Consider the following 27,535-nt stretch of genomic DNA (forward strand, 5'->3'; position numbering starts at 1 on the left):
CCAGCCGAGGGATTCCTTTCCCCACCCGGAGGCTCCACTTCCCACCACCCTGTTCCTGTCTCCCCAGAGCTGCCTGTGACGTTCAGCCGCCCGCTGCAGGACGTGGTGGCCACAGAAAAGGACAAGGTGGTCCTGGACTGCGAGCTGTCGCGCCCCAACGTGGATGTGTGCTGGTTAAAGGTGCCTCCAAACCCGGACTCCTTGCTCCCTGTCGCCTTTCACCATGGGTGGGCGGGAGTGGGACCACATTGCTAGGCAGTCCTAGCACCTGACCTGGCTTCGTTCCTCCACAGGACGGTGTGGAGCTGCGAGCGAGCAAGACATTGGGTCTGGTAGCCCAGGGGGCCTGCAGGAGTCTCGTCATTTACTGCTGTGGCCGTGGGGACCAGGGCACATATGTGTGTGATGCCCACGATGCTCAGAGCTCAGCCTCCCTGAAGGTGCAAGGTGAGGGCCGGCCAGAGTGATGCATCAGGGCTGGCTGGGTTGGTGGGGCAAGAACCTCCTGACCATCCTGCGTCCGCCAGCAAGTGCTTGGCCCTCTTGCTCTGCCTTTGCCTCGCGCCTCCTGTACCCCCTCAGCAAGCTGGGGAGTGGCAGTCAGACAGCTCTGTACATCAGGGTGTGGCAGAACCTGCTTGCTGTTCCAGGCCGAAATGTCCAGATCGTGAGGCCCCTGGAGGATGTGGAAGTGATGGAGAAGGAGGGTGCCACCTTCACCTGTGAGGTCTCCCACGACGAGGTGCCTGCCCAGTGGTTCCAGGAGGGCAGTAAGCTTCGGCCCAGCGACAACGTGCGCATACGCCAGGAAGGTGCGAGGAGGACAGTGGGTGGGCTTCAGGAGGGCTCCCCGGCCTTTGCGCCCCCAGGCCGCCCCTTCTTTTAGTCCTGAGTGACCTTTGTTCCTAGGAAGGACATACACTCTCATCTATCGGAGGGTCCTGGTGGAAGATGCAGGGGAAATCAAATTTGTAGCCGAAAATGCAGAATCACGAGCCCAGCTCCGAGTAAAAGGTGATGGGGGCTCAGGGCAGGGTGTGGGCTGCACTGTGTGTGTGTGTGTGTGTGTGCATGTGTGTGAACAGGTAAGTGTGCTGGGCCTTGCAGGAATGGGATGAGGACAGCAGTGACCCAGGAGGCGGAAAAGGGGGTGCCCCCTCTTCGGCTAAAAGAAAGTGGTTTGGGGGACTCTGCCTTGGGGTCTCTTCCTTTGTTTAAAATGGAGGTACCAGTGGACCCTCCCTCCTCGGACTGCAGCAAGTGCCAGAGAGAAAGGGTGTGGGGGAGCGTAGAAGGCTTTTACCTGGTGGCCTTGGTGACAAGTCAAAGTGGCTTTGGGGCAGGAGCGAGAAAGGGTCTGGGAACAGGTGGAGGGCAGAGGGGAAAACCTGGATGCACAGGGTGAGGGTGGGGTGTGTTGAGAAGATGGGCAGGGGTGGGGGGGGCAGGCATGCGTATGGCGAGGGCCTACTGGATGGTAGCGGGCATGCATGTGCCCCACCTTCCTCGTGGTCAGATGTGAGCAGCCAGTCCCAGACCAGCCTGAGGGTGACACTCAGCCTGGCCGCCTGCTGGCTGTGGTGGTGGGAGGGCCCACATGCGCAGCTTAGCCAGAGCATGAAGTCCCAGTCCGGCTGGTTGGAGGCTGGACCGTCAGAGCGCCCAGCCCTGGGTGTTTGGGATCACTGTGCACCTGCCCTGACCCCCCGGGTGTGTGCCCACAGAGCTGCCAGTGACCATTCTACGCCCGCTGAGGGACAAGATCGCAATGGAGAAGCACCGCGGCGTGCTCGAGTGCCAGATGTCCAGGGCCAGCGCCCAGGTGCGGTGGTTCAAGGGCAGCGTGGAGCTGCAGCCTGGAGACAAGTATGAGATGGTCAGTGACGGCCTCTACCGCAAGCTAATCATCGACTCCGTCCAGCCTGAGGACGAGGACACCTATACCTGTGACGCTGGCGACGTTAAGACCAGTGCCCAGTTCTTTGTAGAAGGTGCGGGCAGGGCTGGGTGGGCAGCAGTTCCTTTATTTTCCCTCTGGGGGAAGGGACTCCAGCCTGTATCATTTGCAGTGGCACTTGGAGTCGGCCAGGTCTGAGAAGGACCTGGACCTGACTGGAGGCATCGGGGTACCCGGGGGAAGATGCGAGCATGCCTGGGAGGGTTTGTTCCCAGGGAGGAACGCGGAGCCTGCAGGAGGGGCAGCTGGTGAGCCTCCACAGGACTGCCCTGGTGACCGGCTCCTCACCCCCAGAGCAATCCATCACCATCGTGCGGGGCCTGCAGGACGTGACCGTGTTGGAGCCAGCCCCTGCCTGGTTCGAGTGTGAGACCTCCATCCCCTCGGTGAGGCCACCCAAGTGGCTCCTGGGGAAGACGGTGCTGCAGGCTGGGGCTGACGTGGGGATTGAGCAGGAGGGCACAGTGCACCGGCTGACGCTGCGACGGACGTGCTCTACCATGACGGGGCCGGTGCACTTCACCATCGGCAAGTCACGCTCTACTGCCAGCCTGGTCGTCTCAGGTGAGAGAGTGCGGCCTGGTGGGTGGGCTGCGGGCGGAGCCGCTGCAGGGCAGGGCGTGGGCGCGGGCACGGGCGCGTGTTCCGGCCAGCGGTCTGGCCCGCTTTCCGCAGCACTCTCCTCTCTTCTCCCACCGCAGACATCCCCGTGGTGCTCACACGGCCACTGGAGCCCAAGGTGGGGCGGGAGCTGCAGTCGGTGGTCCTGTCTTGTGACTTCAAGCCGCCCCCCAAGGCTGTGCAGTGGTACAAGGAGGAGACGCCCCTGGCACCATCTCACAAGTTCAAGATGAGGCTGGAGGGCCACATGGCGGAGCTGCGCATCCTGCGGCTCACACCCTCGGACACTGGCATCTACCGGTGCCAGGCTGGCAGCGCCCAGAGTAGCGCTGAGGTCACTGTGGAAGGTACAGAGTGAGGGTGCACAGGGCCACCAGAGGGAGTCTAGGGGAGGTGGAGGTGGCGGTCACGTTGAGCTGTCCCATGTGCTCCTGGCAGTGCGGGAGGTGACAGTGAAGCAGCCACTGCAGGACTTGGAGGTCACGGAGGAGGGCTCTGCCTGCTTCTCCTGTGAGCTGTCGCACGAGGACGAAGAGGTGGAGTGGTCGCTCAATGGGACGCCACTGTATAATGACAGCTTCCACGAGATTACCCACGAGGGCCGCCGCCACACACTGGTGCTGAAGCGGGTCCGGCGGGTTGACACGGGCATCGTGTGTGCTTCCTCCCCCAAGGTTACGGCCTCGGCTCGCCTGAAGGTCAAAGGTGAGGTGTCCCTGTGGGATGTCTGCAGACCCCTGGGACATGTGCCTGGTCCCCCCCACCCCGCCCCAGGCCAGAAGTGGCAGCGTTTCCTCAGCCACCCACACCCTCCCTACAGGGAAGCCGGTGGTATTCCTAAAGGCACTGGATGACGTCTCTGCAGAGGAGCGGGGCACACTGGCCTTGCAGTGTGAGGTCTCTGACCACCAGGCCAGTGTGGTGTGGCGAAAGGATGGCGTGGAGCTGGGCCCCAGTGACAAGTATGACTTCCTGCATACGGCGGGCACACGGGGACTCGTGGTGCACGACCTGAGCCAGGACGATGCTGGCCTGTACACCTGCGACGTAGGCACTGACGAGACTCACGCCCATGTCAGCGTGCATGGTGCGTGGCTGCAGCTGGCTCCAGAGGGAGGGGCCAGGGCACTGGAGGCATGGGGGTGCCTCCATCTGGGGGACCCACCTACTCTTGGGGGCCAGGGGCTGCCCTGCTGAGTCTGGAGAGGTCAGGGAAGACTCCTGACAGGGTGTTAGGGGGCCCAGGTGTAGGCAGGCAGGTCAGGGGTGATGGGCAATGGAGCAAAGTGTGGGAGACTGGACTCACCCTGCTTGATAGAGTCCCACGGTATGAGGGATTCAACAGAGGCTGGAGGCGTTCGCTCTGTGCCAGGGGGTGTGTGTAGGCAGGCACAGGGACCACAGAGGGGGTGCTCAGGAGAGCCTCTGGGAGTTGGGGAGTGGGAGAGGTTGAGATGTTAAGCAGAGGATGCCCTGAAAGGGCTCCCAGGCTCCAAAGGTGGCCGTAGGCAGGCCAGATTCCTTCCACTTGCCCCTCTCAAGCCTGGGCCTGGTGCCCCGGCCACAGGGCAGATGCCTGGTGTCCTGTGTGCGTCACTGTGCAGGCTCTGCTCCCACAGTCCTCCTCTCTCCTGCATGCATGGCAGGCCTGCTCCCCCGTGACCCCGTAGTCCCATGGTTGGTCCCTGATGATCTGGTCAGTTTATGATGAGACTTGAAAGGGGAGGGTGGTGTGGCGAGTTGGTTCTAGAGCTGGATCCCCCCTCATTTTGGGTATCTGTCCTTCTGGACCATACGAGCACGGCTCCATGGCCAGTGTGAAGGCAGCTGCCACTGTCACAGCTCACAGCTCTCGGCCATCCAAACACCAGAGCATGGACAGCTGGAGGCCAGGAGACGTTTGCTGAGAGGGGCAGCAGGCCCTCTGGGAGTGGGGCTAGGGAGGGTGGCTGTGTAGGCTCCGTGGCGGGTCTTGGCCCTCCTGGGTCTGACCTGGGACTGGGACAGGCTTGATGGCACCTGTCTTGAGGGGCAGCCTCCCATGGGCCTGGCTGCTGTGACAACTGTCTCCCATGACCCACAGACCTGCACGTGGGCATCACCAAGAGGCTGAAGACCATGGAGGTGCTGGAGGGCGACAGCTGCCACTTCGAGTGCATCCTGTCCCATGAGAACGCTGGCGATGTGGCCGTGTGGACAGTTGGTGGGAAAACAGTGGGCAGCTCCGGCCGCTTCCGGGCTACACGCCAGGGCCGCAAGTACACTCTGGCAATCCAAGACGCGGCGCCGAGTGACGCTGGGGAGGTGGTCTTCTCCGTGCGGGACCTCACCTCCAAGGCCTCACTCATTGTCAGAGGTGGGTGATGGCGGCAGTGGGACCTGATGGGGGCAGGTCGGGGGTCTCTCTCCAGGGTCGGGGCCTCCCAGGCAGCCTCGGGCACCATGGGAGTGCTTCTGGGTATTGCTTCCCAGCCCCTCGTTGGGGCCCAGAGGCATCTTTTGTGGGTACTGGGGAATCGTGGTCACCCAGGGGCTTAGTTTGTAGGACAAGGTTCTGGAGCCTTGGGCATGAGCAGGGCTTCTGATCTCCAATCTGTAGTTCGACTGCCTTGGTACCCCCAGGCTGCATGACTCATGGAGCTGGTGAAATTACCATTGGCATTTCTGAGCTGTCACTTACAGCATAAATGCCTGGTGCTCATAGCACGGGCTCGTGGCCATGGTTTGAGTTGCAGAGCACCTGAGATGCTGAGAACGTAAGATTCTGTGGCTGAATACCTCTCTCTCCCAGGGTCCCCGCCTGGCATTCCAGGGCTCTGAGGTCCCAGAGTTTAAAGTTTTGGAGCCGTAGGTTCTGTGGTCTCGGCCTGCAGGGTCAGAGGTTCCTGAATGCCTGCCCTGCCCTCACCCCAGGCGTGATGAGGGCCATGGCCATGGGTGGACCTGTGGCCGTGCCTCATGGGCCGACGTCTCTGCTGCTTTCAGAGAGGCCGGTTGACATCATGAAGCCGTTGGAGGACCAACAGGCTGTGCTGGGCGAGGATGTGACGTTGAGGTGTGAGCTTTCACGGGTGGGTACCCCAGTGCGCTGGCTGAAGGATGGCAAAGCCATTCGGAAGAGTCAGAAGTATGAGCTGCTCACCGAGGGCACTCAGGCCACACTCATCGTCCACGCGGCCTCACTCAAAGATTCGGGCAACTACACCTGTGAGACAGACACCTCCAAAAGCACAGCCAGCCTCCGCGTGGAAGGTAACCCCCACGAGAGAGCCTGGGACAGCCCCTGTGGCTTTTGTCCCTCCGTGTGACTGCCCCCTTGAGGCCCGAGCCACTCTGTCCCAGGCAGGAACTGAGGAGCGCCCAGCAACGAAGGCGCTCTCCCAGGCCCTTGGGGTTCTGCGGGTGGGCCAGGAGAACTCCCTGTGGTGGGACTGATTTCCCACCCCAGGGAGCCCTGCATGGGGTCTGCACAGGTCTCACCCTCCCACCCACTGTTGCCCCCTTCCTCCAGAAAAGCCTAACCGGTTCACGGAGGAGCTAGCCGATCTGCAGGTGGAGGAGAAGGGCACGGCTGTGTTCGTCTGTAAGACGGAGCGCCCTGCGGCTACGGTGACCTGGCGCAAGGGCCTCACGGAGCTGCCAGCCTCGGGGAAGCACGTGCCCAGCCAGGAGGGCCTGACCCTGAAGCTCACCATCAGCGCCCTGGAGAAGGTGGACGGTGACACTTACACCTGTGACATCGGCCAGGCCCAGTCCCAGGCCCGGCTCCTCGTGCAAGGTGAGGCCCCGGGCGCTGCACTGTCGCTCTCCTTTGCGCACCAGATTTCACAGCCCTCGGTGTGCTCAGGTGTAAGCTTGGATTCAGGTCGACTTGGAGGTGGTCAGAGATCAGAGCGCTGCCTGGCCCTGGACGAACTCAGCTTCGGTCTCCCTGTCTCTAATGGGGGGTTGCTGTGGGTGGTCTTGTCCTGAGTCCCTCCCAGCTGGACCTTGTATAAAGGAGTCGGCAGCCCTCATTTATCTGGGCATTCATTTGCGCAGTGAATGTTTCTGGGGCCCGTCCAGTGTGTGCCCCGCCCCCCCATGCCTATTTTCTGCACATTCTTATCATTCTCCCTTTTCACTGATGAGGAAACTGGGGCCGTTACTTGGGGTTGTTGGCTGGCCCAGGGTCGTAGGGCCGGTAGGTCAGGGTTCAGCCCAGTCTTCCTGACCCCAGGGCCGTCGTCCAGGGTGAAGTCAGCGGGAGGTCCTTCCCGGGATCTTTCCACTGGAAAAAACAAAAGGAATAGCAAAGAAGCCTCACTTTTGACTTTTTTTTTTCTCTTTTTCAATGAAATACAGTGAATCCACTGAATTCAGTGAAAGCATTTTGTTAGTGCAGTCGAAGCACAACTGTCTAATAAAATGGATATCTATGCTTTAAAAAAGTCAGTTAAAGCGAATGTCATCTCAATAGATGCAGAAAAAGCATTTGATAAAATTCAACACCCATTTATGATAAAAACTCTCGCCAAAGTGGGCATAGAGGGAACATATCTCAACATAATAAAAGCTATATATTACATACCCACAGTCAGCATAGCACTCAATGGTGAAAAACTCAAAAGCTTCCCACTAAAATCTGGGACAAGACAAGGATGCCCACTGTCACCACTCCTATTCGACATAGTCTTGGAAGTCCTAGCCACAGCAATCAGGCAACAGAGAGAAATAAAAGGGATCCAAATTGGAAAAAAAGAGGTAAAAGTGTCACTATATGCCGACGACATGTTACTATATATAGAAAACCCTAAAAGTTCCACACAAAAACTGCTAGAACTAATAAAAGAATTCAGCCAGGTAGCAGGTTACAAGATTAACGTACAAAAATCAGTTGCATTTCTTTATACTAATGTCACGTAATAACAAAACATGCTCTTTAAAAAATTTAAGACACACAGACCTGTGCCTGTCTGCTGGTGTTAGCCAGAGCTGTTTCTTTGTGTGTCAGTTCACAAATCAGAATTCCTTATCTCCTTTGCATGCTTCGCCCTCCCAAAGTGCCATCTACGCTTTTCCGGTGACCAGTAGCTTCAAGACAACTGTGGCTGCAGAAGGAATCTGGAAGCCAATCCATTTCTATTTTTATGACTTCTTTGTATGTTTTCACCATACCTAAGACAGCAGCAAAAATAACAAAACAAAACAAAAAAACCCACCAGCTTTTTTTCCCTAGGAATTCCCGCTGTCAGTCCTCCAAAGCATCTGATTTAAATTTTATCATAGCCTACCATCTTTTTTTCACACTCCCCTTTCTTCTGTTAATACGAGATTTAATTGTGTTGTGGCTTCTATGACAGTCACACCTGGCATAGACAGGTTAGGGGGCACAACTTGATGGGGGGCGCTCACCTTGTGTGCTCTGCAGAAGGACCCCAGAGTTGGGTTGGAGACTAGTTGGCAGACCTAAAACAAATCCTTTTGGACAGTTCAGTTTGGATCCACTTACTGTCTTCTGAGTTTTGTCACCCTGAGCCTGTTAAGATCATCTGCTGGCTTCCTGCCCTGAGCCTCCCCCAGCTCTTGGGGAGCACCTGTTTCCCTTGGCAGCTGGCCCCAGGGTCCCTGACACGCCCGTGTGTGCCCCTGCAGGCCAGAGAGTGCTCATCACGGAGGACCTGGAGGATGTGGAGGTGCAGGAGGGCTGCCCGGCCACCTTCTGCTGCCGCATCTCCCCCGCTGACTACAAGCCCGTCCACTGGTTCTTGGACAAGACCCCCCTGTACGCCAACGAACTCAATCAGATCGAGGCCCAGCCGGGCGGCTACCATGTGCTGACCCTGCGGCAGCTAGCGCTCAAGGACTCAGGCACCGTCCACTTTGAGGCAGGTGACCAGCGGGCCTCGGCCACCCTGCGGGTCACAGGTAGGCTACGTGCCCAGTGCCTGGTGCCATTAAGGGGGCCGGTCCAAGGCTAAGGGTGCACCCTCAAGGCAGTGGTTTGGCCACACACCGAATGTGGCCCAGGGCTTACAGAGAAGGCACCGTGGGCTCCCCGTGGGCTGGGTGGGGCCTTAATCCCAGGGAGCGGGGCTTGGGAGGCTGAGTGGCGCTGTCTCAAGATGTGTTGTTGCCCGTGGTATGCAAAGCGAACTCAGGATCAGTGTCGTTTGGGCTGGGCCCCACCCCTATGGAGTGTGGAGCCACAAGAAGCCTGTCCTGTTCCCTTTTGAGCGATGTTTGCAGCCCAGGCTGAGGGGGACAGGTGGACACTGACCAGTGGTGTTGCCTGGTCTGCAGCGAGACCTGGGGCTTCTCCTGCAGGAAACTCCAAACATCCTATGCTTTCCTCTCTGTCTCCAGAGAAGCCGAGCGTCTTCTCCCAGGAGCTCACAGATGCCACGGTCACGGAAGGGGAGGACCTGACCCTGGTCTGTGAGACTGCTGCCTCAGACAGCTCTGTGTACTGGACCAAGGACGGGAAGGCCCTGCGGCCTTCAGCCCGGTGCCGGCTGACCTATGAGGGTCGCCAGGCCCAACTGGTCATCACTGGCACCACCCTACAAGACAGTGGGCGTTACAAGTGTGAGGCCGGGGGGGCCTGGAGCAGCTCCATAGTCAGGGTCCATGGTGAGCACCTGGGGGGCACTGGGCAGCCTCCAGCCACACTCGGGGCACCCGTGTCTTTCATCTTGCTAAGGTCTCGGGGGGACTCCATCCGACTCCTTCTCTCTCCATCTCCGCCCTCTATGTGTGTGTTTGAGTGTGGGTGGGGGTGTTCTGAGGCTCCCTCTGTCCACCTATGTCTTTTCAACAGTTGGTCCATCTAGCATTGCTCCTTAACCCCCATCTCTGGGTCTCTGCTGCTCCCGGTAGCCTCCCTCAGCCATTCTTGGTCTCTTGACCAGCCGTGTCTTTTTTTACTTCATTCCTGACTTTGTCTTGTGTTCTGACATCTCCGTATCATCCTTCTGTTGGCTTGGTTCATCTACATTTATATTTCAGTCAGCTCGGGCTGCGTAACAAATAGCACAAGCTGAGTGGCTTAAGCAACAGACATTTAGTGTCTCCCAGTCCTGGAAACCAGCAGTCTCAGATCAAGGTGTCGGCAGGCTTGGTTTCTCCTTGGCATGTAGATGGCCGACTTCTCCCCGTGTTCTTCCATGGTCGTCCCCCTGTGTGTGTCTGTCTCCTAGTCTCCTTTTCTTGGTGTTGTAACACCAATAATATGAGATTAAGGCCCACCCTAAAGACCTGATTTTACCTTGATCATCTCTTTAAAGACCCCCATCTCTAAATACAATTTTATTCTGAGTCCTGAGGGTAGAACAGGGCTCAACAGCTGAATCTGGGGGACACAGTATAGCCCACAGCACTCCACTCTTCTCTGTTTCCTGTTGTTTTGTTCATCCTCCTGGTTGAACAGAGGTCTTGGGGTCGCTGTCACTAGCCGGCAGTGTAGACAGTGAGGTAGACCTGCCTGCACCCTGCCCTCAGCCATCCTCAACCATAGTTGGGGGACCCCTGTGGGAGACAGTGTGGTGAGTGCTGAGCTGACCTCATGCCTGTCCCACAGCTCGGCCAGTGCGGTTCCGAGAAGGGCTGAAGGACATGGAGGTGCTGGAGGGTGGTGCAGCTACACTGCGCTGCACGCTGTCATCGGTAGCCACGCCTGTGGAGTGGCGCTGCGGAGATGAGGTCCTGCGGTCTGGAGGCAAGTACACCCTGAGGCAGGAGGGTACCATGCTGGAGCTGGTGGTCCGGGACCTGCAGCCCCAGGACAGCGGGCAATACTCCTGCTGTGTCGGAGACCAGACAACGTCAGCCAGGCTCACTGTAAAGGGTAAGCATCCTTACCCACTCTGGTCATGTGACCCCACGCGGGTCCAGGCAGCCCCTTTCATCCTTTGTGGGAGAATGAAGGTGTTGTTCTGTGTCCATTGGACCTTGTTGCAGCCCAGCCTGCTGAGTTCCTTGGAGGACTGAGAAGCAAGGAGGCCACAGAAGGGACCACAGCCACACTGCGTTGTGAGCTGAGCAAGGAGGCCCCCGTGGAGTGGAGGAAGGGGCCCAAGACCCTCAGAACTGGGGACAGAGTGACCCTGAGGCAGGACGGGGCCGTGTGTGAGCTGGAGATCCGTGGCCTGACCGTGGCGGATGCTGGGGAGTACTCGTGCATGTGTGGGCAGGAGAGAACCTCGGCCACGCTCACTGTCAAGGGTAAAGATCACGTGTGGCCAAGCAGAGCTGTGTTTGGTGTCCAATTATTGACTTGATGGTATCCCACTGCTTTCATCCCGCCCCCTCCTCATCTCAGTGTCACCCTCTTCTCTTAGCTCCATGGAATTCCTCCCACCTTCCTGGGCTGTTGTGTGAACCAGGAGAAACCAGCATCTGAGCTACTTCCCTCCCAGGATGTCACTGCTGGTTCTGTGCTGCTGGCTTATTGGTCTCTGTCTTTTCCTCTGTCGTGTCATATCCTGCCTCCAAAGTTCTCTCAAGACTCTGATGTTCTATGTCTGACCCTCCCCAGCCCTGCCTGCTGAGTTCATAAGAAGACTGAGAAGCAAGGAGGCCGCAGAAGGGACCACAGCCACTCTGCACTGTGAGCTGAGCAAGGAGGCCCCCGTGGAGTGGAGGAAGGGGCCAGAGACCCTCAGAACCGGGGACAGAGTGAGCCTGAGGCAGGATGGGGCCGTGTGTGAGCTGGAGATCCGTGACCTGACCGTGGCAGACGCTGGGGAGTACTCGTGCGTGTGTGGGCAGGAGAGAACCTCGGCCACGCTCACTGTCCAGGGTAAAGACCGTGTGTGGCCACGTGGAGCAGTGGCTTCATGTCTGAGGGTTTGACACGTCCTCTAGCTCTGCCCCGTCTGTGTAGGGTTTTTCACTTCCCTGTGTGTCTCCTGCACTCCTGCCGCATGCGTCTCCCAGCACCTACTCCTGTGAGGCCCATCTCAGATAAAGAGCAAAGAATAAGGTCCTCCCTGCCCTCAGGGGTCCATGTCTTGGGGAGAGGATGAGGGCAACCACACAGAGAGAGGAATTAGGGTCCTTTTGAGGGGCTATGTTAGGAGAGAAGCTGGGAAGAAGGTCAAAGCATGGCCCTCAAGAGTGGAATGTCAAAGGGGCATCTGGGGAGGGAAGCGGGGCGTGTGTTCTGAGCCATGGGAGAGCCCCGATGGGAGGTCCTCAGATCTGCTGTCCAGCATCTGGGTGTTGGGGGAAGTGAGGTCTGGATGGAGATGAGGTGTGTGGAGATGAGGTGGAGGTGAGGTCTGGGTGTGGACAGTGCTTGACTGTGAAAGGAGAGGAGGAGGCTGACAGAAGAGCCACACTGAGGAGCAGAGCCAGACCCAGGAAGGGCAGGTGGGCACCCATGCCACAGTGGGAGGGCCACGTCTGGAGTCTTTGGCAGATGCGCTGGCTCTTGGCAGCAGCCATAGAGAGGGGTCTGTTAGGGCGTGGCAGGGCAGCCTATGGCTGGGACATGGGATGAAAGGGGACAGTCTGAGGGGAGGGGGCACAGTCAGCTGGAGCAGGAGGGCTGGCCCATGGCGTTAGGGGCAGACAGGGCCACTTCCTGTGTGGGGTGGATGATGGCCAGGTGGGTGGGCTCCCATGAGGGGGGGACAGTGGGGCTCCTTTGCACCAGAGCAGCCCACTGTGGGCATTTTGTCTGGTCGTCTGGGCTCCCGCTTCCAGCAGGTGCCTGTGTTTGCCAACGTGGTGTCTATGGCCTTGTCTGCAAGCTCCAGAGTCCAGTGGTCTGTGTTTCTGTCTGACCCTCCCCAGCCCTGAGCACCCAATTCACAAAAGTTATGGAGCCCAAGCAGGCCGCGAGAGAGGCCACGCTCACATCCATGCTGCGCTGCGAGCTGAGCAAGGCAGCCGCCTGCAGTGGTGGAAGGGACCATGAAAGATACGGGGAGGACATCCTTTTTGGTTACTGTGTCTTTCCATCATTCCTGTGGGCGCTGTAGCCATTTCAGTGTGTCTGTCCATGTCCTGAAGTCCTCGCTGAGGATTCCAGATCCTCCGTTTCCTTGCTGATCTGTACCTGATTGGGCTCAGCCAGTCCATCCTCTGCCCCCAGGGCACTGCTGCCCACCCATGCTTCTGTGGGCCCACGCTTTTATTTCTTATTTGCTCCAAAGTGTGAATGTTTCATTGTCTAATGTCCACATCCTGAATCCCCCTAAATTCTCCAAAGAGTCTGACGTTCTCCGTGTCACTCTGACCCTCCCCAGCCCTCCCCACCAAGTTCACAAAGGGCCTGAGAAATGAGGAGGCCACGGAAGGGACCACAGCCACACTGCACTGTGAGCTGAGCAAGGAGGCCCCTGTGGAGTGGAGGAAGGGGCCTGAGATCCTCAGAGCCGGTGACAGAGTGAGCCTGAGGCAGGATGGGGCCGTGTGTGAGCTGGAGATCCATGGCCTGACCATGGCAGACGCTGGGGAGTACTCGTGCGTGTGTGGGCAGGAGAGAACCTCGGCCAAACTCACCATCAAGGGTAAAGACTGTGTGAAGCCACGTGGACCTGTGGCTTCATGTCTGCACGTTGTCTCCATGTCACCACCTTCTCGTCTGTGGGACCCTGTGGCTGTCTGTGTCTTTTCTCCTGGGCTCCCCCAGATGCCTCATAGCTCCTGTCTCCTCTTCCAGTAGCTGTTCTAATGTTCACGTCCAGTCCTTTGTGCCCTTTGTTCCCTCTGGGACATTTGCCCCCATCACCCTCTATGCATTCATTCACTTGTTCATACGGCGGTCTTTGGCAGTGTGTGTGCTTTTCGTGGATGTCCTCGTCCTGGATGCAGAGTCCCTCCGACAGCCTGATGTTCTCAGTGGCTTCTTGGCCCTCCCCAGCCCTGCCTGCCAAGTTCATGAAGGGTCTGAGGAAGGAAGGGGCCACAGCCATACTGTGCTTTGTGAGCTGAGTGGAGTGGCCCCTGCGGAGTGGAGGAAGGGGTCTGAGACCTTCTGAGATGGGGACAGAGTGAGGGAGAGGCAGGACTGGGCCGTGTGTGAGCTGGAGATCCACGGCCTGGCTGTAGTGGACGCTGGGGAGTCCTTGTGTGTGTGCAGGCAAGAGAGAACCTCGGCCACGCTCACTGTCGGGGGTAAAGACCATGTGGGCCAAGCATAGCCATGTTTGGTGTCCAGTTCCTGACTTTATGACATCTCTCTATATTCATTCTACATTCGTTTCCTGTCTCAGTGTCACCCTCTTTCCATAACTCCATGGGATCCCTTCTGCCTTCCTGGGCTGTTGGATGAACCAGAAGAAACTGGCAATTAAGCCACCTCCCACCCGTTGTGTGACTGCCAGAACTGTCTTGTTTTCCTGTCAGAGTCTCTGTCTTTTCCTCCATCCTGTCATGTCCTGCCTCCCCGCCAAATTCTCCACAGAACCTGATGGTCTCTGTGGCATTCTGACCCTCCCCAGTCCTGCTTTCCAGATTCATACAAAGTTGGAGGCCTGAAATGTCCACAGAAAGGGCTGGGCTGAGGGAAGCCTCAATCCACAGTGTGTCCTTGGCATATGTCCCAGGTCTCCCTGGCTTTTGTGTTTCCTCTGTGCTGTTCACATCCTGTCTCTTCTGTGTGCTCACAGAGCGTGATTGTGTGTGTGTGTCTTTCCAATGCCCTAGCCCTGCCCACCAAGTTCACAAAGGGTCTGAGGAATGAAGAAGCCATGGAAGGGGCCACGGCTACCCTGCACTGTGAGCTGAGCAAGGCGGCACCTGTGGAGTGGAGGAAGGGGCCCAAGACCCTCCAATCTGGGGAGAGAGTCAACATGACGCAGGATGGAGTCGTATGTGAGCTGGAGATCCGTGGCCTGACCGTGGCGGATGCTGGGGAATATTCGTGTGTGTGTGGGCAGGAGAGAACCACGGCCACGCTCACCATTAAGGGTAAAGACCACATGTGGCCAAGCAGAGCTGTGTTTTGGTGTCCAATTATTGACTTGATAGCATCTCCCTGAACTCATCCCACCTTCCTGGGCTGTTGTATGAACCATGAGAAACCAGCATCTGAGCTTCTTCTCTCCCAGTGTGTCACTGCTGGTTCTGGCCTGTTGTCCTGTTGGTCTCTGTCTTTTCCTCTGTCATATCATGTCCTGTCTCTAAAGTTCTCTGATGTTCTATGTCTGTCTGACCCTCCCCAGCCCTGCCTGCCAAGTTCACAAAGGACCTGAAGAAGGAAGAGGCCACAGAAGGGGCAACAGTCACGCTACACTGTGAGCTGAGCAAGGAGGCCCCTGTGAAGTGGAGGAAGGGGCCAGAGGTCCTGAAATCTGAGGACAGAGTGAGCCTGAGGCAGGAAGGAGTCATGTGTGAGCTGGAGATCCGTGGCCTGACCATGGCAGACGCTGGGGAGTACTCGTGCGTGTGTGGGCAGGAGAGAACCTCGGCCACGCTCACCGTCAAGGGTAAAGATCACGTGTGGCTGAGCAGAGCTGTGTCTGGTGTCCAGTTGTTGACTTGATGGTATCCCACTGCATTCATCCAAACTTCCTTCCTCATCTGAGTATCACCCTCTTCTCTCAGCTCCATGGAATTCCGTCCACCTTTCTGGGCTGTTCTGTGAACCAAGAGAAACCAGCATCTGATCTACTTCCCCTTCAGTGTGTCACTGCTGGTTCTGTCCTGTTGTCCTGTTTGTCTGTGTCTTTTCCCCTGTCATGTCGTGTCCAGTCTCCAAAGTTCTCCTGAGACTCTGATGTTCTATGTCTGCTGACCCTCCCCAGCCCTGCCTGCCAAGTTCATAAAGGGCCTGAAGAAGGAAGAGGCCACAGAAGGAGCCAGAGCTGTACTGTGCTGTGAGCTGAGCAAGGAGGCCCCCGTGGAGTGGAGGAAGGGGCCCAAGACCCTCATATCTGAGGACAGAGTGAGCCTGAGGCAGGAAGGAGTCATGTGTGAGCTGGAGATCCGTGGCCTGACCGTGGCGGATGCTGGGGAGTACTCGTGCGTGTGTGGGCAGGAGAGAACCTCGGCCACGCTCACCGTCAAGGGTAAACACCACATGTGGCCGAGCCGAGTTTTGTTGGTGTCCAATTATTGACTTGATGGCATCTCTCTGCACTCATCCCACCTCCCCTCCTCACTTCAGTGTCAGCCTCTTCCCAGAGCTCCATGGAGTTCCTTCTGCCTTCTTGAGCTGCTGTGTGAACCAGGAGAAACCAGCATCTGAGCTGCTTCCCACCCAGCATGTCACTGCTGGTTCTGCCCTGTTGTCCTGTCAGAGTCTGTGTCTTTTCCTTTCTCTTATCCTGTTGTGTCCCACAATGATCTCTGGAGAATCTGATGTTCTCCACACCTTCCAACAGGCTCCAGCCCTGCCCACCAGGTTCACATGAAACATGAGGCCTGTGGAGTCCAGGGAAGGGGCCACAACCACAGCTTGAGCAGGGAGGGCTGAGAAAAGCCACAGTCCTCAGTGTTGACTGGCACAGCCAGCATGTGGCCCCTGTCCAGTTGGGCTTTGTGTCTTCTCTGTGATGTCCACGTCCTACCTCATCTGTGTGCTCAGGGAGTGCGATCATGCTCATGTCTCTCCATCCTTCCCAGCCCTGCCCATCAAGTTCACAAAGGGCCTGAAGAAGGAAGAGGCCAAGGAAGGGGAAACAGTTACACTGTGCTGTGAGCTGAGCAAGGAGGCCCCCGTGGAGTGGAGGAAGGGGCCAGAGATCCTCAAATCTGGGGACAGAGTCAACATGAGGCAGGACGGAGTCGTATGTGAGCTGGAGATCCGTGGCCTGACCGTGGCGGATGCTGGGGAATATTCATGCGTGTGTGGGCAGGAGAGAACCACGGCCATGCTGACCATCATGGGTAAAGACCACGTGTGGCCAAGCAGAGCTGTGTTTTGGTGTCCAATTATTGACTTGATGGCATCCTACTGAACTCATCCCACCTTTCTGGGCTGTTGTATGAACCATGAGAAACTAGCATCTGAGCTTCTTCTCTCCCAGTGTGTCACTGCTGGTTCTGGCCTGTTGTCCTGTTGGTCTCTGTCTCTTCCTCTGTCATGTCATGTCCTGTCTCTAAAGTTCTCCTGAGACTCTGATGTTCTATGTCTGTCTGACCCTCCCCAGCCCTGCCTGCCAAGTTCACAAAAGGCCTGAAGAAGGAAGAGGCCACAGAAGGGGCAACAGTCACGCTACACTGTGAGCTGAGCAAGGAGGCCCCTGTGGAGTGGAGGAAGGGGCCAGAGGTCCTGATATCTGGGGACAGAGTGAGCCTGAGGAAGGACGGAGTCGTGTGTGACCTGGAGATCCATGGCCTGACCATGGCAGACGCTGGGGAGTACTCGTGCGTGTGTGGGCAGGAGAGAACCTCGGCCACGCTCAACATCAAGGGTAAAGACCATGTGTGGCCACCTGAGTGGCTTCTCTCTGACACCTGTTCTCTGCTCTCCCAATGTCACTGCTGCCTCAGAGTCACGATCACCATCTGTCTGATCCATCCCACAAACACACTGGCCAGCCCTGTCTAGAATCAGTGGGTGATGCAAAGACCCTATAGGGAGGCACCAGCAGACAGATGTCATGGTCCAGGAGAGCTGCCCAGGGCCACTGGCATGCGACTGGGGCTCTGGATATTGGGCTCTGGAACCCAGGCATGGGGTTGGGGGCATTCATGGGATTGGCAGATATGCACAGGAGGGCTGAAGTACAGCATTGAGGGGTTCAGAGAGGAGGTGGTCAGACAGGCCAGGCCTGCTTGTGCGTGGTGACAGCATTTGATTGAGCTTGGAAATTGTGTGAAACCTCTGAAGAGCTCTGTCTCAGACAGCTTGGCTGAATAACAGCTATCACAGACAGGTGACTTACGGCATACATTTATTGTTTAATAGTCCTGGAGGCTGGAAGTCCAAGATCAAGGTGTCTGCAGGGTTGTTTCTTATGAAGCCTCTCTCCTTGGCTGGTAGACAGCCATCTCTCCCTTTGTCTTCACCTTAGTCATTCTTCTCTGTGGGTCTGTGTTCTAATCTCCTCTTCTTATGAGGACACTTACAAGTCAGGTTAGATTAGGGCCCACCCCAGTGACCTCATTTTCTAAAAGACCTTATCTCCAAATAAATTCATTCTGAGTTCTTGGGGGTTCAGACTTAACATATGTATTTGAAGGGAGATGTGAGTCAGTCCACAGTATTCTATCCTCTTGCCCCCCAAAATACATGTCCTTTTCACGTGCAGAGTACATTTACCCCATCCCCCCAATCCAAAAGTCTGAACCCATTTCAGTGTCAGGCTAAGCCCAAGGTCTCACCTAAATCAAATGTGGGTGAGATGGGAGGTAAGATTCATCCTGAGGCAAGACTCCTCTCCAGCTGTAAAACTATGAAATCAGATGAGTTATGCACTTTTCCAAAATACATCAGTGGGACAGGCATGGGATAGATAATTCACATTCCAAAAGAGAGGAAACAGGAAAGAAGAAAGAAGCCACTGGTCCCATGGAAGTCCAACACTTCGTAGGACAAGTTCTGTTTGATTTTAGCTGGAGAATGGTCCCCTGGCTCAGTGCTCCGTCTCCTGGGCCCCTCAGAGTGGTGACCTCACCTCCTTGGCCCTGGGCAAAGGTGGCCTGACCCTCTGGGACCATGGATGCAGTGGCAGCCCTGCTGACCTCCGAATTACCATTGGGGTTATTCTTCCCAACTTTGAAGGGTAATGCTTGTTCCCAGCTGGATGGCTCTACTGGGCCATCCTGTAGAAACCGCAGCGTCTGAAAGCTTCCATCACTTTGTGCCCTTCTGTGCCTGACTCGTGGCTAACAGTCTTTCTGCTGGCATAAAATTCTCAAAAGCCTTGTTGGTCTCCCGTACAATTCGCAGGATTCCAAGCCATCATAGCAGAGCACATTCCACACATCCGTCCTGAATAATTCCATCTCTACTCCTGGCTTTGTAGAGATGGCTAATTGGCTCCAGGAGTCACACTCATAATCTCTTTACCAAGTGATTTTTCAGGCACACCCTTGGCATCCTCTCCAGAAGAGGCTTTCTCATTTTTCTTTTTTGCAATTTCAGTGGGCTGAAAAATTTCTAAATCTTCAACTTTTGGGTTCCCTTTGCTTAAATACTTCCTTCTTTGAAATGGCTCTTTTTTACCCCTCACATTTTATCATAAGCAGCATGGAGGGATCAGTCTGTGCCTTCAGTGTTTGGCTTAGGAATCACCTTAGCTAAATAATCAAGTTCGCTTGTAAGTTCTACCTTCCACAGAACTCTGGGATGCAATTCAGCCAAATTCTTCACCACTTTATAAAAGAAATGCCTTTCTTCCAGTCTCCAATAACACATTCCTCATTTCCATCTGAGGCCTCACCATAAGCACCTTTGGCATCCGTATTTCTACCAGTAATCTCTTCAAGGTAATCTACATTTATTTAACATTGCACCTTAGAACCTTTCCAGCTTCCACCCATCACCCAGTTCCAAAGCCATTTCCATAATAGTGTATTTGTTACAGTAGCGACCCACTCCTGGGATCAAAATCTGAATGGTTTAACAACATAACAGTGGCTTAAACATTAGAAAAATTTTTCCTACCAGTCCTGGAAGCTGGAAGTCTGAGATCAAGGTGTAGGCAGAGCTGGTTTCTCCCAAGACCTCTCTTCTAGGCATGTAGATGACTATCTTCTCCCTGTGTCCTCATGGTCATTCTTCTGTGCCCTAAACTTCTCTGCTTATAAGGACACCAGTCATGTTGGGTTAGGTCACACCCCATTGACCTCATTTTACCTTAGTCATCTCTTTAAAGACCACATTTCCAATACATCTTCATTCTGTGCCCTGGGGATGTGGCTCCAACATATGAATTTTGAAGGACACGATTCATCCCACAACAGGATATAACCAGGGTGGGCCCTGGTCGTCTGGAACTTGTGAAGCTCACACTCTGCCTGGAGTTGGGAGGGAGGAGAGGACAGACGGCAGGGTGGAAGGCCAGGGGTTCCAATGGGGTCTAGAAGATCTGAGCCAGGAGAATGGAAGTCCAGTGGGGTCAAAAAGGGAATGTGTGAGGTGGAGGAGGTGGGGCCTGTTATGGGGAGGGAAGGCATGCAGTGGGTCCAGGGGTGGGCAGTGCTGGATTGACGCTCTACCTGGGATGGGGAGCACAAGTGAGGGGTGTCAGTGGGGCACTGGGTGTCATGTCTAGAAGGTGCCTCTCAGGGGTTCTCCCAAGAGAGATGTCAATTGCATGGTTGCACGTGTGGGCTGTGAGCTGGAAGGGCGTGGCTTGGACTCTGGGTGCAGGTGAGGTTAGGGCTTAGTCTGTATGAAAAGATAGAAGCAGGACAGATGTCCACTGAGAAGCTGAGAGGACTGGATAGAGCCAGTCCCCTGCTGCTCTGCACCACTGTCAGCAAGGTGCAGGAAGATCTCACTGTCAAACATGCAATGATCTGCCGCTTCCCACATCCTCCACCCTTCCTGCTTCTGTTCCCATCCTGAATGTGCAGGTCATACCCCCAAATCCTACAGATGATTGATGGCTTCTGTACAACTAACTCTCTGCAGCCCTGCCTGCTCGGTTCATCGAAGACTTGAAGACCAAGGAGGCCACAGAAGGGGCCACAGCCACACTGCACTGTGAGCTGAGCAAGGAGGCCCCCGTGGAGTGGAGGAAGGGGCCGGAGACACTCAGAGCTGGGGGCAGAGTGAGCCTGAGGCAGGACGGGGCCATGTGTGAGCTGGAGATCCATGGCCTGACCATGGCGGATGCTGGAGAGTACTCGTGCGTGTGTGGGCAGGAGAGAACCACGGCCATGCTCACCGTCAAGGGTAAAGAACACATGTGGCCAAGCAAAGTTCTGTTTTGGTGTCCAATTATTGACTTGACGGCATCTCCCTGAACTCATCCCACCTTCCCTCCTCATCTCAGTGTCACCCCATTCTTATAACTCTGTGGAATTCCTTCCACCTTCCTGTGCTGTTGTATGAACCATGAGAAACCAGCATCTGAGCTGCTTCTCTCCCAGTGTGTCACTGCTGGTTCTGGCCTGCTGTCCTGTTGGTCTCTGTCTTCTCCTCTGTCATGTCATGTTCTGTCTCCGAAGTTCCCCTGAGACTCTGATGTTCTATGTCTGTCTGACCCTCCCCAGCCCTGCCTGCCAAGTTCATAAAGGACCTGAGGAAGGAAGAGGCCACAGAAGGGGCAACAGTCACGCTACACTGTGAGCTGAGCAAGGAGGCCCCTGTGGAGTGGAGGAAGGGGCCAGAGGTCCTGAAATCTGAGGACAGAGTGAGCCTGAGGCAGGAAGGAGTCATGTGTGAGCTGGAGATCCGTGGCCTGGCCATGGCAGACGCTGGGGAGTACTCGTGCGTGTGTGGGCAGGAGAGAACCTCGGCCACGCTCACCGTCAAGGGTAAAGATCACGTGTGGCCGAGCAGAGCTGTGTCTGGTGTCCAGTTGTTGACTTGATGGTATCCCACTGCATTCATCCAAACTTCCTTCCTCATCTGAGTATCACCCTCTTCTCTCAGCTCCATGGAATTCCGTCCACCTTTCTGGGCTGTTCTGTGAACCAAGAGAAACCAGCATCTGATCTACTTCCCCCTCAGTGTGTCACTGCTGGTTCTGTCCTGTTGTCCTGTTTGTCTGTGTCTTTTCCCCTGTCATGTCGTGTCCAGTCTCCAAAGTTCTCCTGAGACTCTGATGTTCTATGTCTGCTGACCCTCCCCAGCCCTGCCTGCCAAGTTCATAAAGGGCCTGAAGAAGGAAGAGGCCACAGAAGGAGCCAGAGCTGTACTGTGCTGTGAGCTGAGCAAGGAGGCCCCCGTGGAGTGGAGGAAGGGGCCCAAGACCCTCATATCTGAGGACAGAGTGAGCCTGAGGCAGGAAGGAGTCATGTGTGAGCTGGAGATCCGTGGCCTGACCGTGGCGGATGCTGGGGAGTACTCGTGCGTGTGTGGGCAGGAGAGAACCTCGGCCACGCTCACCGTCAAGGGTAAACACCACATGTGGCCGAGCCGAGTTTTGTTGGTGTCCAATTATTGACTTGATGGCATCTCTCTGCACTCATCCCACCTCCCCTCCTCACTTCAGTGTCAGCCTCTTCCCAGAGCTCCATGGAGTTCCTTCTGCCTTCTTGAGCTGCTGTGTGAACCAGGAGAAACCAGCATCTGAGCTGCTTCCCACCCAGCATGTCACTGCTGGTTCTGCCCTGTTGTCCTGTCAGAGTCTGTGTCTTTTCCTTTCTCTTATCCTGTTGTGTCCCACAATGATCTCTGGAGAATCTGATGTTCTCCACACCTTCCAACAGGCTCCAGCCCTGCCCACCAGGTTCACATGAAACATGAGGCCTGTGGAGTCCAGGGAAGGGGCCACAACCACAGCTTGAGCAGGGAGGGCTGAGAAAAGCCACAGTCCTCAGTGTTGACTGGCACAGCCAGCATGTGGCCCCTGTCCAGTTGGGCTTTGTGTCTTCTCTGTGATGTCCACGTCCTACCTCATCTGTGTGCTCAGGGAGTGCGATCATGCTCATGTCTCTCCATCCTTCCCAGCCCTGCCCATCAAGTTCACAAAGGGCCTGAAGAAGGAAGAGGCCAAGGAAGGGGAAACAGTTACACTGTGCTGTGAGCTGAGCAAGGAGGCCCCCGTGGAGTGGAGGAAGGGGCCAGAGATCCTCAAATCTGGGGACAGAGTCAACATGAGGCAGGACGGAGTCGTATGTGAGCTGGAGATCCGTGGCCTGACCGTGGCGGATGCTGGGGAATATTCATGCGTGTGTGGGCAGGAGAGAACCACGGCCATGCTGACCATCATGGGTAAAGACCACGTGTGGCCAAGCAGAGCTGTGTTTTGGTGTCCAATTATTGACTTGATGGCATCCTACTGAACTCATCCCACCTTCCCTCCTCATCTCAGTATCATCATCTTCTCTTAGCTCCATGGAATTCCTCCCACCTTCCTGGCTGTTATATGAACCATGAGAACCAGCTTCTGAGCTACTTCCCTCCCAGTGTATCACTGCTGGTTCTGTCCTGTTGTCCTGTTTTCCTGTTGGTCTCTGTCTTTTCCTCTGTCATGTCTTGTCCTGTCTCTAAAGTTCTCCTGAGACTCTGATGTTATGTCTGCTGACCCTCCCCAGCCCTGCCTGCCAAGTTCACAAAGGACCTGAAGAAGGAAGAGGCCAAGGAAGGGGCAATGGTCATGCTGCACTGTGAGCTGAGCAAGGAAGCCCCCGTGGAGTGGAGAAAGGGGCTGGAGACCCTCAGACCTGGGGACAGAGTCAACATGAGGCAGGACGGAGTCATGTGTGAGCTGGAGATCCGTGACCTGACCATGGCAGATGCTGGGGAGTACTCATGCGTGTGTGGGCAGGAGAGAACCTCAGCCATGCTCACTGTCAAGGGTAAAGACCATGTGTGGCCAAGCAGAGCTGTGTTTGGTGTCCAGTTATTGACTTGATGGCATCTACCTGGATTCATCCCACCCTCCCTCCTCATCTCAGTGTCACCCCATTATTGTAACTCCATGGAATTCCTTCCACCTTCCTTTGCTGTTGTGTGAATCATGAGAAACCAGCATCTGAGCTACTTCCCACCCAGGATGTCACTGCTGGTTCTGTGCCATTGGCCTGCTGGTCTCTGTCTTTTCCTCTGTTGTGTCATGTCCTGTCTTCAACGTTCTTCTAAGATTCTGATGTTCTATGTGTAACCCTCCCCAGCCCTGCCTGCCAAGTTCATTAGGGACCTGATGAAGGAAGAGGCCACAGAAGGGGCCACAGTGATGCTGCGTTGTGAGCTGAGCAAGGAGGCCCCCGTGGAGTGGAGGAAGGGGCTGGAGACCCTCAGACCTGGGGACAGAGTCAACATGAGGCAGGACGGAGTCGTGTGTGAGCTGGAGATCCGTAATCTGACCATGGCAGATGCTGGGGAGTACTCATGCGTGTGTGGGCAGGAGAGAACCTCAGCCATGCTCACCGTCAAGGGTAAAGACCATGTGTGGCCAAGCAGAGCTGTGTTTGGTGTCCAGTTATTGACTTGATGGCATCTCCCTGAAATCATGCCACCTTCCCTCCTCATCTCAGTGTCAACCCCTTCTCATAGCTCCATGGAATTCCTCCCACCTTCCTGGGCTTTTGTGTGAACCATGAGAAACGAGCACCTGAGCTACTTCCCACCCAGGATGTCTCTACTGGTTCTGTGCCATTGGCCTGCTGGTCTCTGTCTTTTCCTCTGTCATGTCATGTCTTGTCTTCAAAGTTCTTCTGAGACTCTGATGTTCTATGTCTGTCTGACTCTTCCCAGCCCTGCCTGCCAAGTTCATTAGGGACCTGATGAAGGAAGAGGCCACAGAAGGGGCCACAGTGATGCTGTGTTGTGAGCTGAGCAAGGAGGCCCCCGTGGAGTGGAGGAAGGGGTCGGAGACCCTCAGAACTGGGGACAGAGTGAGCCTGAGGCAGGACGGGGTCCTCTGTGAGCTGAAGATCCATGGCCTGACTATGGCAGACACTGGGGAGTACTCGTGCGTATGTGGGCAGGAGAGAACCTCGGCCACACTCATCGTCAAGGGTAAAGACCACGTGTGACCAAGCAGAGCTCTGTTTTGGTGTCCAATTATTCACTTGTTGGCATATACCTGGATTCATCCCATCTTCCCTTCATCTCAGTGTCACCCTGTTCTTGTAACTCCATGGAATTCCCTCCACCTTCCTGGGTTATTGTGTGAACCAGGAGAAATCAACATCTGAGCTACCCCACTCCTTGTGTCACTGCTGGTTCTGCCCTGCTGTTCTGTAAGAATCTGTATCTTTTCTGCTGTCCTGACCTGTCCCCCAATGATCTCTGGAGAATCTGATGTTCTCCACACCTTCCAAATCTCTCCAGCCCTGCCCACCAAGTTCACATGAAACATAAGGCCCGAGGAGTCCAGGGAAGGGGCCACAACCACAGCTTGAGCAGGGAGGGCTGAGGAAAGCCACAGTCCTCAGTGTTGACTGGCACAGCCAGCATGTGGCCCCTGTCCAGTTGGGCTTTGTGTCTCTGTGATGTCCACGTCCTGCCTCATCTGTGTGCTCAGGGAGTGTGATCATGGTCATGTCTCCATCCTTCCCAGCCCTGCCCATCAAGTTCACAAAGGGACTGAAGAAGGAAGAGGCCAAGGAAGGGGCAACAGTTACACTGTGCTGTGAGCTGAGCAAGGAGGCCCCCGTGGAGTGGAGGAAGGGGACAGAGATCCTCAGACCTGGAGACAGAGTCAACATGAGGCAGGACGGGGCCGTGTGTGAGCTGGAGATCCGTGACCTGACCATGGCAGATGCTGGGGAGTACTCGTGCGTGTGTGGGCAGGAGAGAACCTCGGCCACACTCACCGTCAAGGGTAAAGATCATGTGTGGCCAAACAGAGCTGTGTTTGGTGTCCAGTTATTGACTTGATGGCATCTCCCTGCATTCATGCCACATTCCCTCCTCATCTCAGTGTCAACCCCTTCTCATAGCTCCATGGAATTCCTCCCATCTTCCTGGGCCTTTGTGTGAACCAGGAGAAACCAGCATCTGAGCTACTTCCCACCCAGGATGTCACTGCTGGTTCAGTGCCATTGGCCTGCTGGTCTCTGTCTTATCCTCTGTCGTGTCATGTCCTGTCTCCAAAGTTCTCCTGAGACTCTGAAGTTTTATGTCTGTCTGACCCTCCCCAGTCCTACCTGCCAAGTTCATAAAGGGCCTGAAGAAGGAAGAGGCCACAGAAGGAGCCAGAGCTGTACTGTGCTGTGAGCTGAGCAAGGAGGCCCCCGTGGAGTGGAGGAAGGGGCCCAAGACCCTCAAATCTGAGGACAGAGTGACCCTGAGGCAGGACGGAGTCATGTGTGAGCTGGAGATCCGTGGCCTGACCATGGCGGATGCTGGGGAGTACTCGTGCGTGTGTGGGCAGGAGAGAACCTCGGCCACACTCACCGTCAAGGGTAAAGACTACATGTGGCCAAGCAGAGCTGTGATTGCTGTCTAATTGTTGACTTGATGGTTTCTCCCTGCACTCATCCCACCTTCCCACCTCATCTCAGCATCACCTTCTTCTCTTAGCTCCATGAAATTCCTTCTACCTTCCTGGGCTGTTGTGTGAACCATGAGAAACCAGCATCTGAGCTACTTCCCACCCATCATGTCAGTGCTGGTTCTGTGCCGTTGGCCTGCTGGTCTCTGTCTTTTCCTCTGTCATGTCATGTCTGTCTCCAAAGTTCTCTCAAGACTCTGATGTTCTATGTCTGTATGACCCTTTCCAGCCCTGCCTGCTGAGTTCATAGGCAGAATGAGAAGCAAGGAAGCCACAGAAGGGGCCACAGTCACCCTGCACTGTGAGCTGAGCAAGGAAGCCCCTGTGGAGTGGAGGAAGGGGCTCAAGACCCTCAGAGCTGAGGACAGAGTGAGCCTGAGGCAGGACGGGGCCGTGTGTGAGCTGGAGATCCGTGACCTGACCATGGCAGATGCTGGGGAGTACTCATGCGTGTGTGGGCAGGAGAGAACCTCGGCCACGCTCACCGTCAAGGGTAAAGACCACATATGGCCACACGGACTGCTGTTTGGTGTCTGCCCATCCCTTCTCTGCTCTCATTTTCCTTTTCTACCCTGCTCTCTCAGTGTGTCCTGGTGTTCCTTTCCTAATTATATCATTGTCCCTGTCTGGCTCCCTGGCTGTTCTGTGGCACATGTATAGATTGGATCTTTTAAAGTCACAGTCCCGGGAGTGTGCTGGGTGCACCCATCAAGCGGTCTATGTCCTCCTGACTTGTGTGTCTTCTGTGTACTGTCCACAACCTGTTTTTTCTGTGTGTTCAGGAACATGATAGTGTTTGTGTCTTTCTGACCATCTCTAGCCCTGCCTGCCAAGTTCACAAAGGACCTGAGGAAGGAAGAGGCCACAGAAGGGACCACAGCTACACTGCGCTGTGAGCTGAGCAAGGAGGACCCCGTAGAGTGGAGGAAGGGGCCCAAGATCCTAAAATCTGAGGACAGAGTGACCCTGAGGCAGGACGGGGCCGTGTGTGAGCTGGAGATCTGTGACCTGACCATGGCAGATGCTGGGGAGTACTCGTGCATGTGTGGGCAGGAGAGAACCTCGGCCACCCTCACCGTCAAGGGTAAAGACCATGTGTGGTCCAGCAGAGCTCTGTTTTGGTGTCCAGTTACTGACTTGATGACATCTCTCTGTACTCATCCCACCTCCCCTCCTCCCTTCAGTGTCAGCCTCTTCCCAGAGCTCCATGGAGTTCCTTCCGCCTTCCTGGGCTGTTGTGTGAACCAGGAGAAACCAGCATCTGAGCTGCTTCCCACCCGTCATGTCAGTGCTGGTTCTGTCCTGTTGCCCCTTTAGAGTCTGTGTCTTTTCCTTTCTCTTATCCTGTTGTGTCCCACAATGATCTCTGGAGAATCTGATGTTCTCCACACCTTCCAACAGGCTCCAGCCCTGCCCACCAGGTTCACATGAAACATGAGGCCTGTGGAGTCCAGGGAAGGGGCCACAACCACAGCTTGAGCAGGGAGGGCTGAGGAAAGCCACAGTCCTCAGTGTTGACTGGCACAGCCAGCATGTGGCCCCTGTCCAGTTGGGCTTTGTGTCTTCTCTGTGATGTCCAAGTCCTACCTCATCTGTGTGCTCAGGGAGTGCGATCATGCTCATGTCTCTCCATCCTTCCCAGCCCTGCCCATCAAGTTCACAAAGGGACTGAAGAAGGAAGAGGCCAAGGAAGGGGCAACAGTTACACTGCGCTGTGAGCTGAGCAAGGAGGCCCCTGTGGAGTGGAGGAAGGGGTCAGAGGTCCTCCAGTTTGGGGACAGAGTCAACCTGAGGCAGGACGGAGTTGTGTGTGAGCTGGAGATCTGTGGCCTGATCATGGCAGACGCTGGGGAGTACTCGTGCGTGTGTGGGCAGGAGAGAACCTCGGCCATGCTGACCATCATGGGTAAAGACTGTGTGGCCAAGCAGAGCTGTGTTTGGTGTCCAATTATTGACTTGATGG

The 27,535-nt window shown here is 55.8% G+C and overlaps 1 protein-coding gene across 30 annotated transcripts in view; it reads left to right on the forward strand.

Annotated features, from left to right (window-relative positions):
- OBSCN (obscurin, cytoskeletal calmodulin and titin-interacting RhoGEF) overlaps positions 1–27,535 on the forward strand; it is a 169,985-nt gene that overhangs the window by 79,353 nt on the left and 63,097 nt on the right. For 12 of the 30 annotated variants that reach the window (XM_064484554.1, XM_064484556.1, XM_064484555.1 and 9 more), the window contains 35 exons: positions 68–180; positions 294–447; positions 651–812; positions 910–1,014; positions 1,725–1,991; positions 2,252–2,521; positions 2,659–2,925; positions 3,017–3,283; positions 3,399–3,665; positions 4,662–4,934; positions 5,564–5,830; positions 6,090–6,356; positions 8,213–8,485; positions 8,924–9,190; positions 10,137–10,403; positions 10,517–10,780; positions 11,094–11,357; positions 12,811–13,074; positions 14,213–14,476; positions 14,731–14,994; positions 15,313–15,576; positions 16,133–16,396; positions 16,660–16,923; positions 20,094–20,357; positions 20,678–20,941; positions 21,260–21,523; positions 22,080–22,343; positions 22,667–22,930; positions 23,246–23,509; positions 23,829–24,092; positions 24,637–24,900; positions 25,220–25,483; positions 25,802–26,065; positions 26,393–26,656; positions 27,215–27,478. In XM_064484554.1, the coding sequence (XP_064340624.1) occupies positions 68–180; positions 294–447; positions 651–812; positions 910–1,014; positions 1,725–1,991; positions 2,252–2,521; positions 2,659–2,925; positions 3,017–3,283; positions 3,399–3,665; positions 4,662–4,934; positions 5,564–5,830; positions 6,090–6,356; positions 8,213–8,485; positions 8,924–9,190; positions 10,137–10,403; positions 10,517–10,780; positions 11,094–11,357; positions 12,811–13,074; positions 14,213–14,476; positions 14,731–14,994; positions 15,313–15,576; positions 16,133–16,396; positions 16,660–16,923; positions 20,094–20,357; positions 20,678–20,941; positions 21,260–21,523; positions 22,080–22,343; positions 22,667–22,930; positions 23,246–23,509; positions 23,829–24,092; positions 24,637–24,900; positions 25,220–25,483; positions 25,802–26,065; positions 26,393–26,656; positions 27,215–27,478 (8,766 nt within the window). The remainder of the gene's footprint in view (positions 1–67; positions 181–293; positions 448–650; positions 813–909; positions 1,015–1,724; positions 1,992–2,251; positions 2,522–2,658; positions 2,926–3,016; positions 3,284–3,398; positions 3,666–4,661; positions 4,935–5,563; positions 5,831–6,089; positions 6,357–8,212; positions 8,486–8,923; positions 9,191–10,136; positions 10,404–10,516; positions 10,781–11,093; positions 11,358–12,810; positions 13,075–14,212; positions 14,477–14,730; positions 14,995–15,312; positions 15,577–16,132; positions 16,397–16,659; positions 16,924–20,093; positions 20,358–20,677; positions 20,942–21,259; positions 21,524–22,079; positions 22,344–22,666; positions 22,931–23,245; positions 23,510–23,828; positions 24,093–24,636; positions 24,901–25,219; positions 25,484–25,801; positions 26,066–26,392; positions 26,657–27,214; positions 27,479–27,535) is intronic. The other 18 variants (XM_064484557.1, XM_064484583.1, XM_064484562.1 and 15 more) reach the window with 17 other exon arrangements.

Source organism: Camelus dromedarius, chromosome 3 (assembly GCF_036321535.1).
Source record: "Camelus dromedarius isolate mCamDro1 chromosome 3, mCamDro1.pat, whole genome shotgun sequence".
In the NCBI taxonomy this organism is placed as follows: Eukaryota; Metazoa; Chordata; class Mammalia; order Artiodactyla; family Camelidae; genus Camelus; species Camelus dromedarius.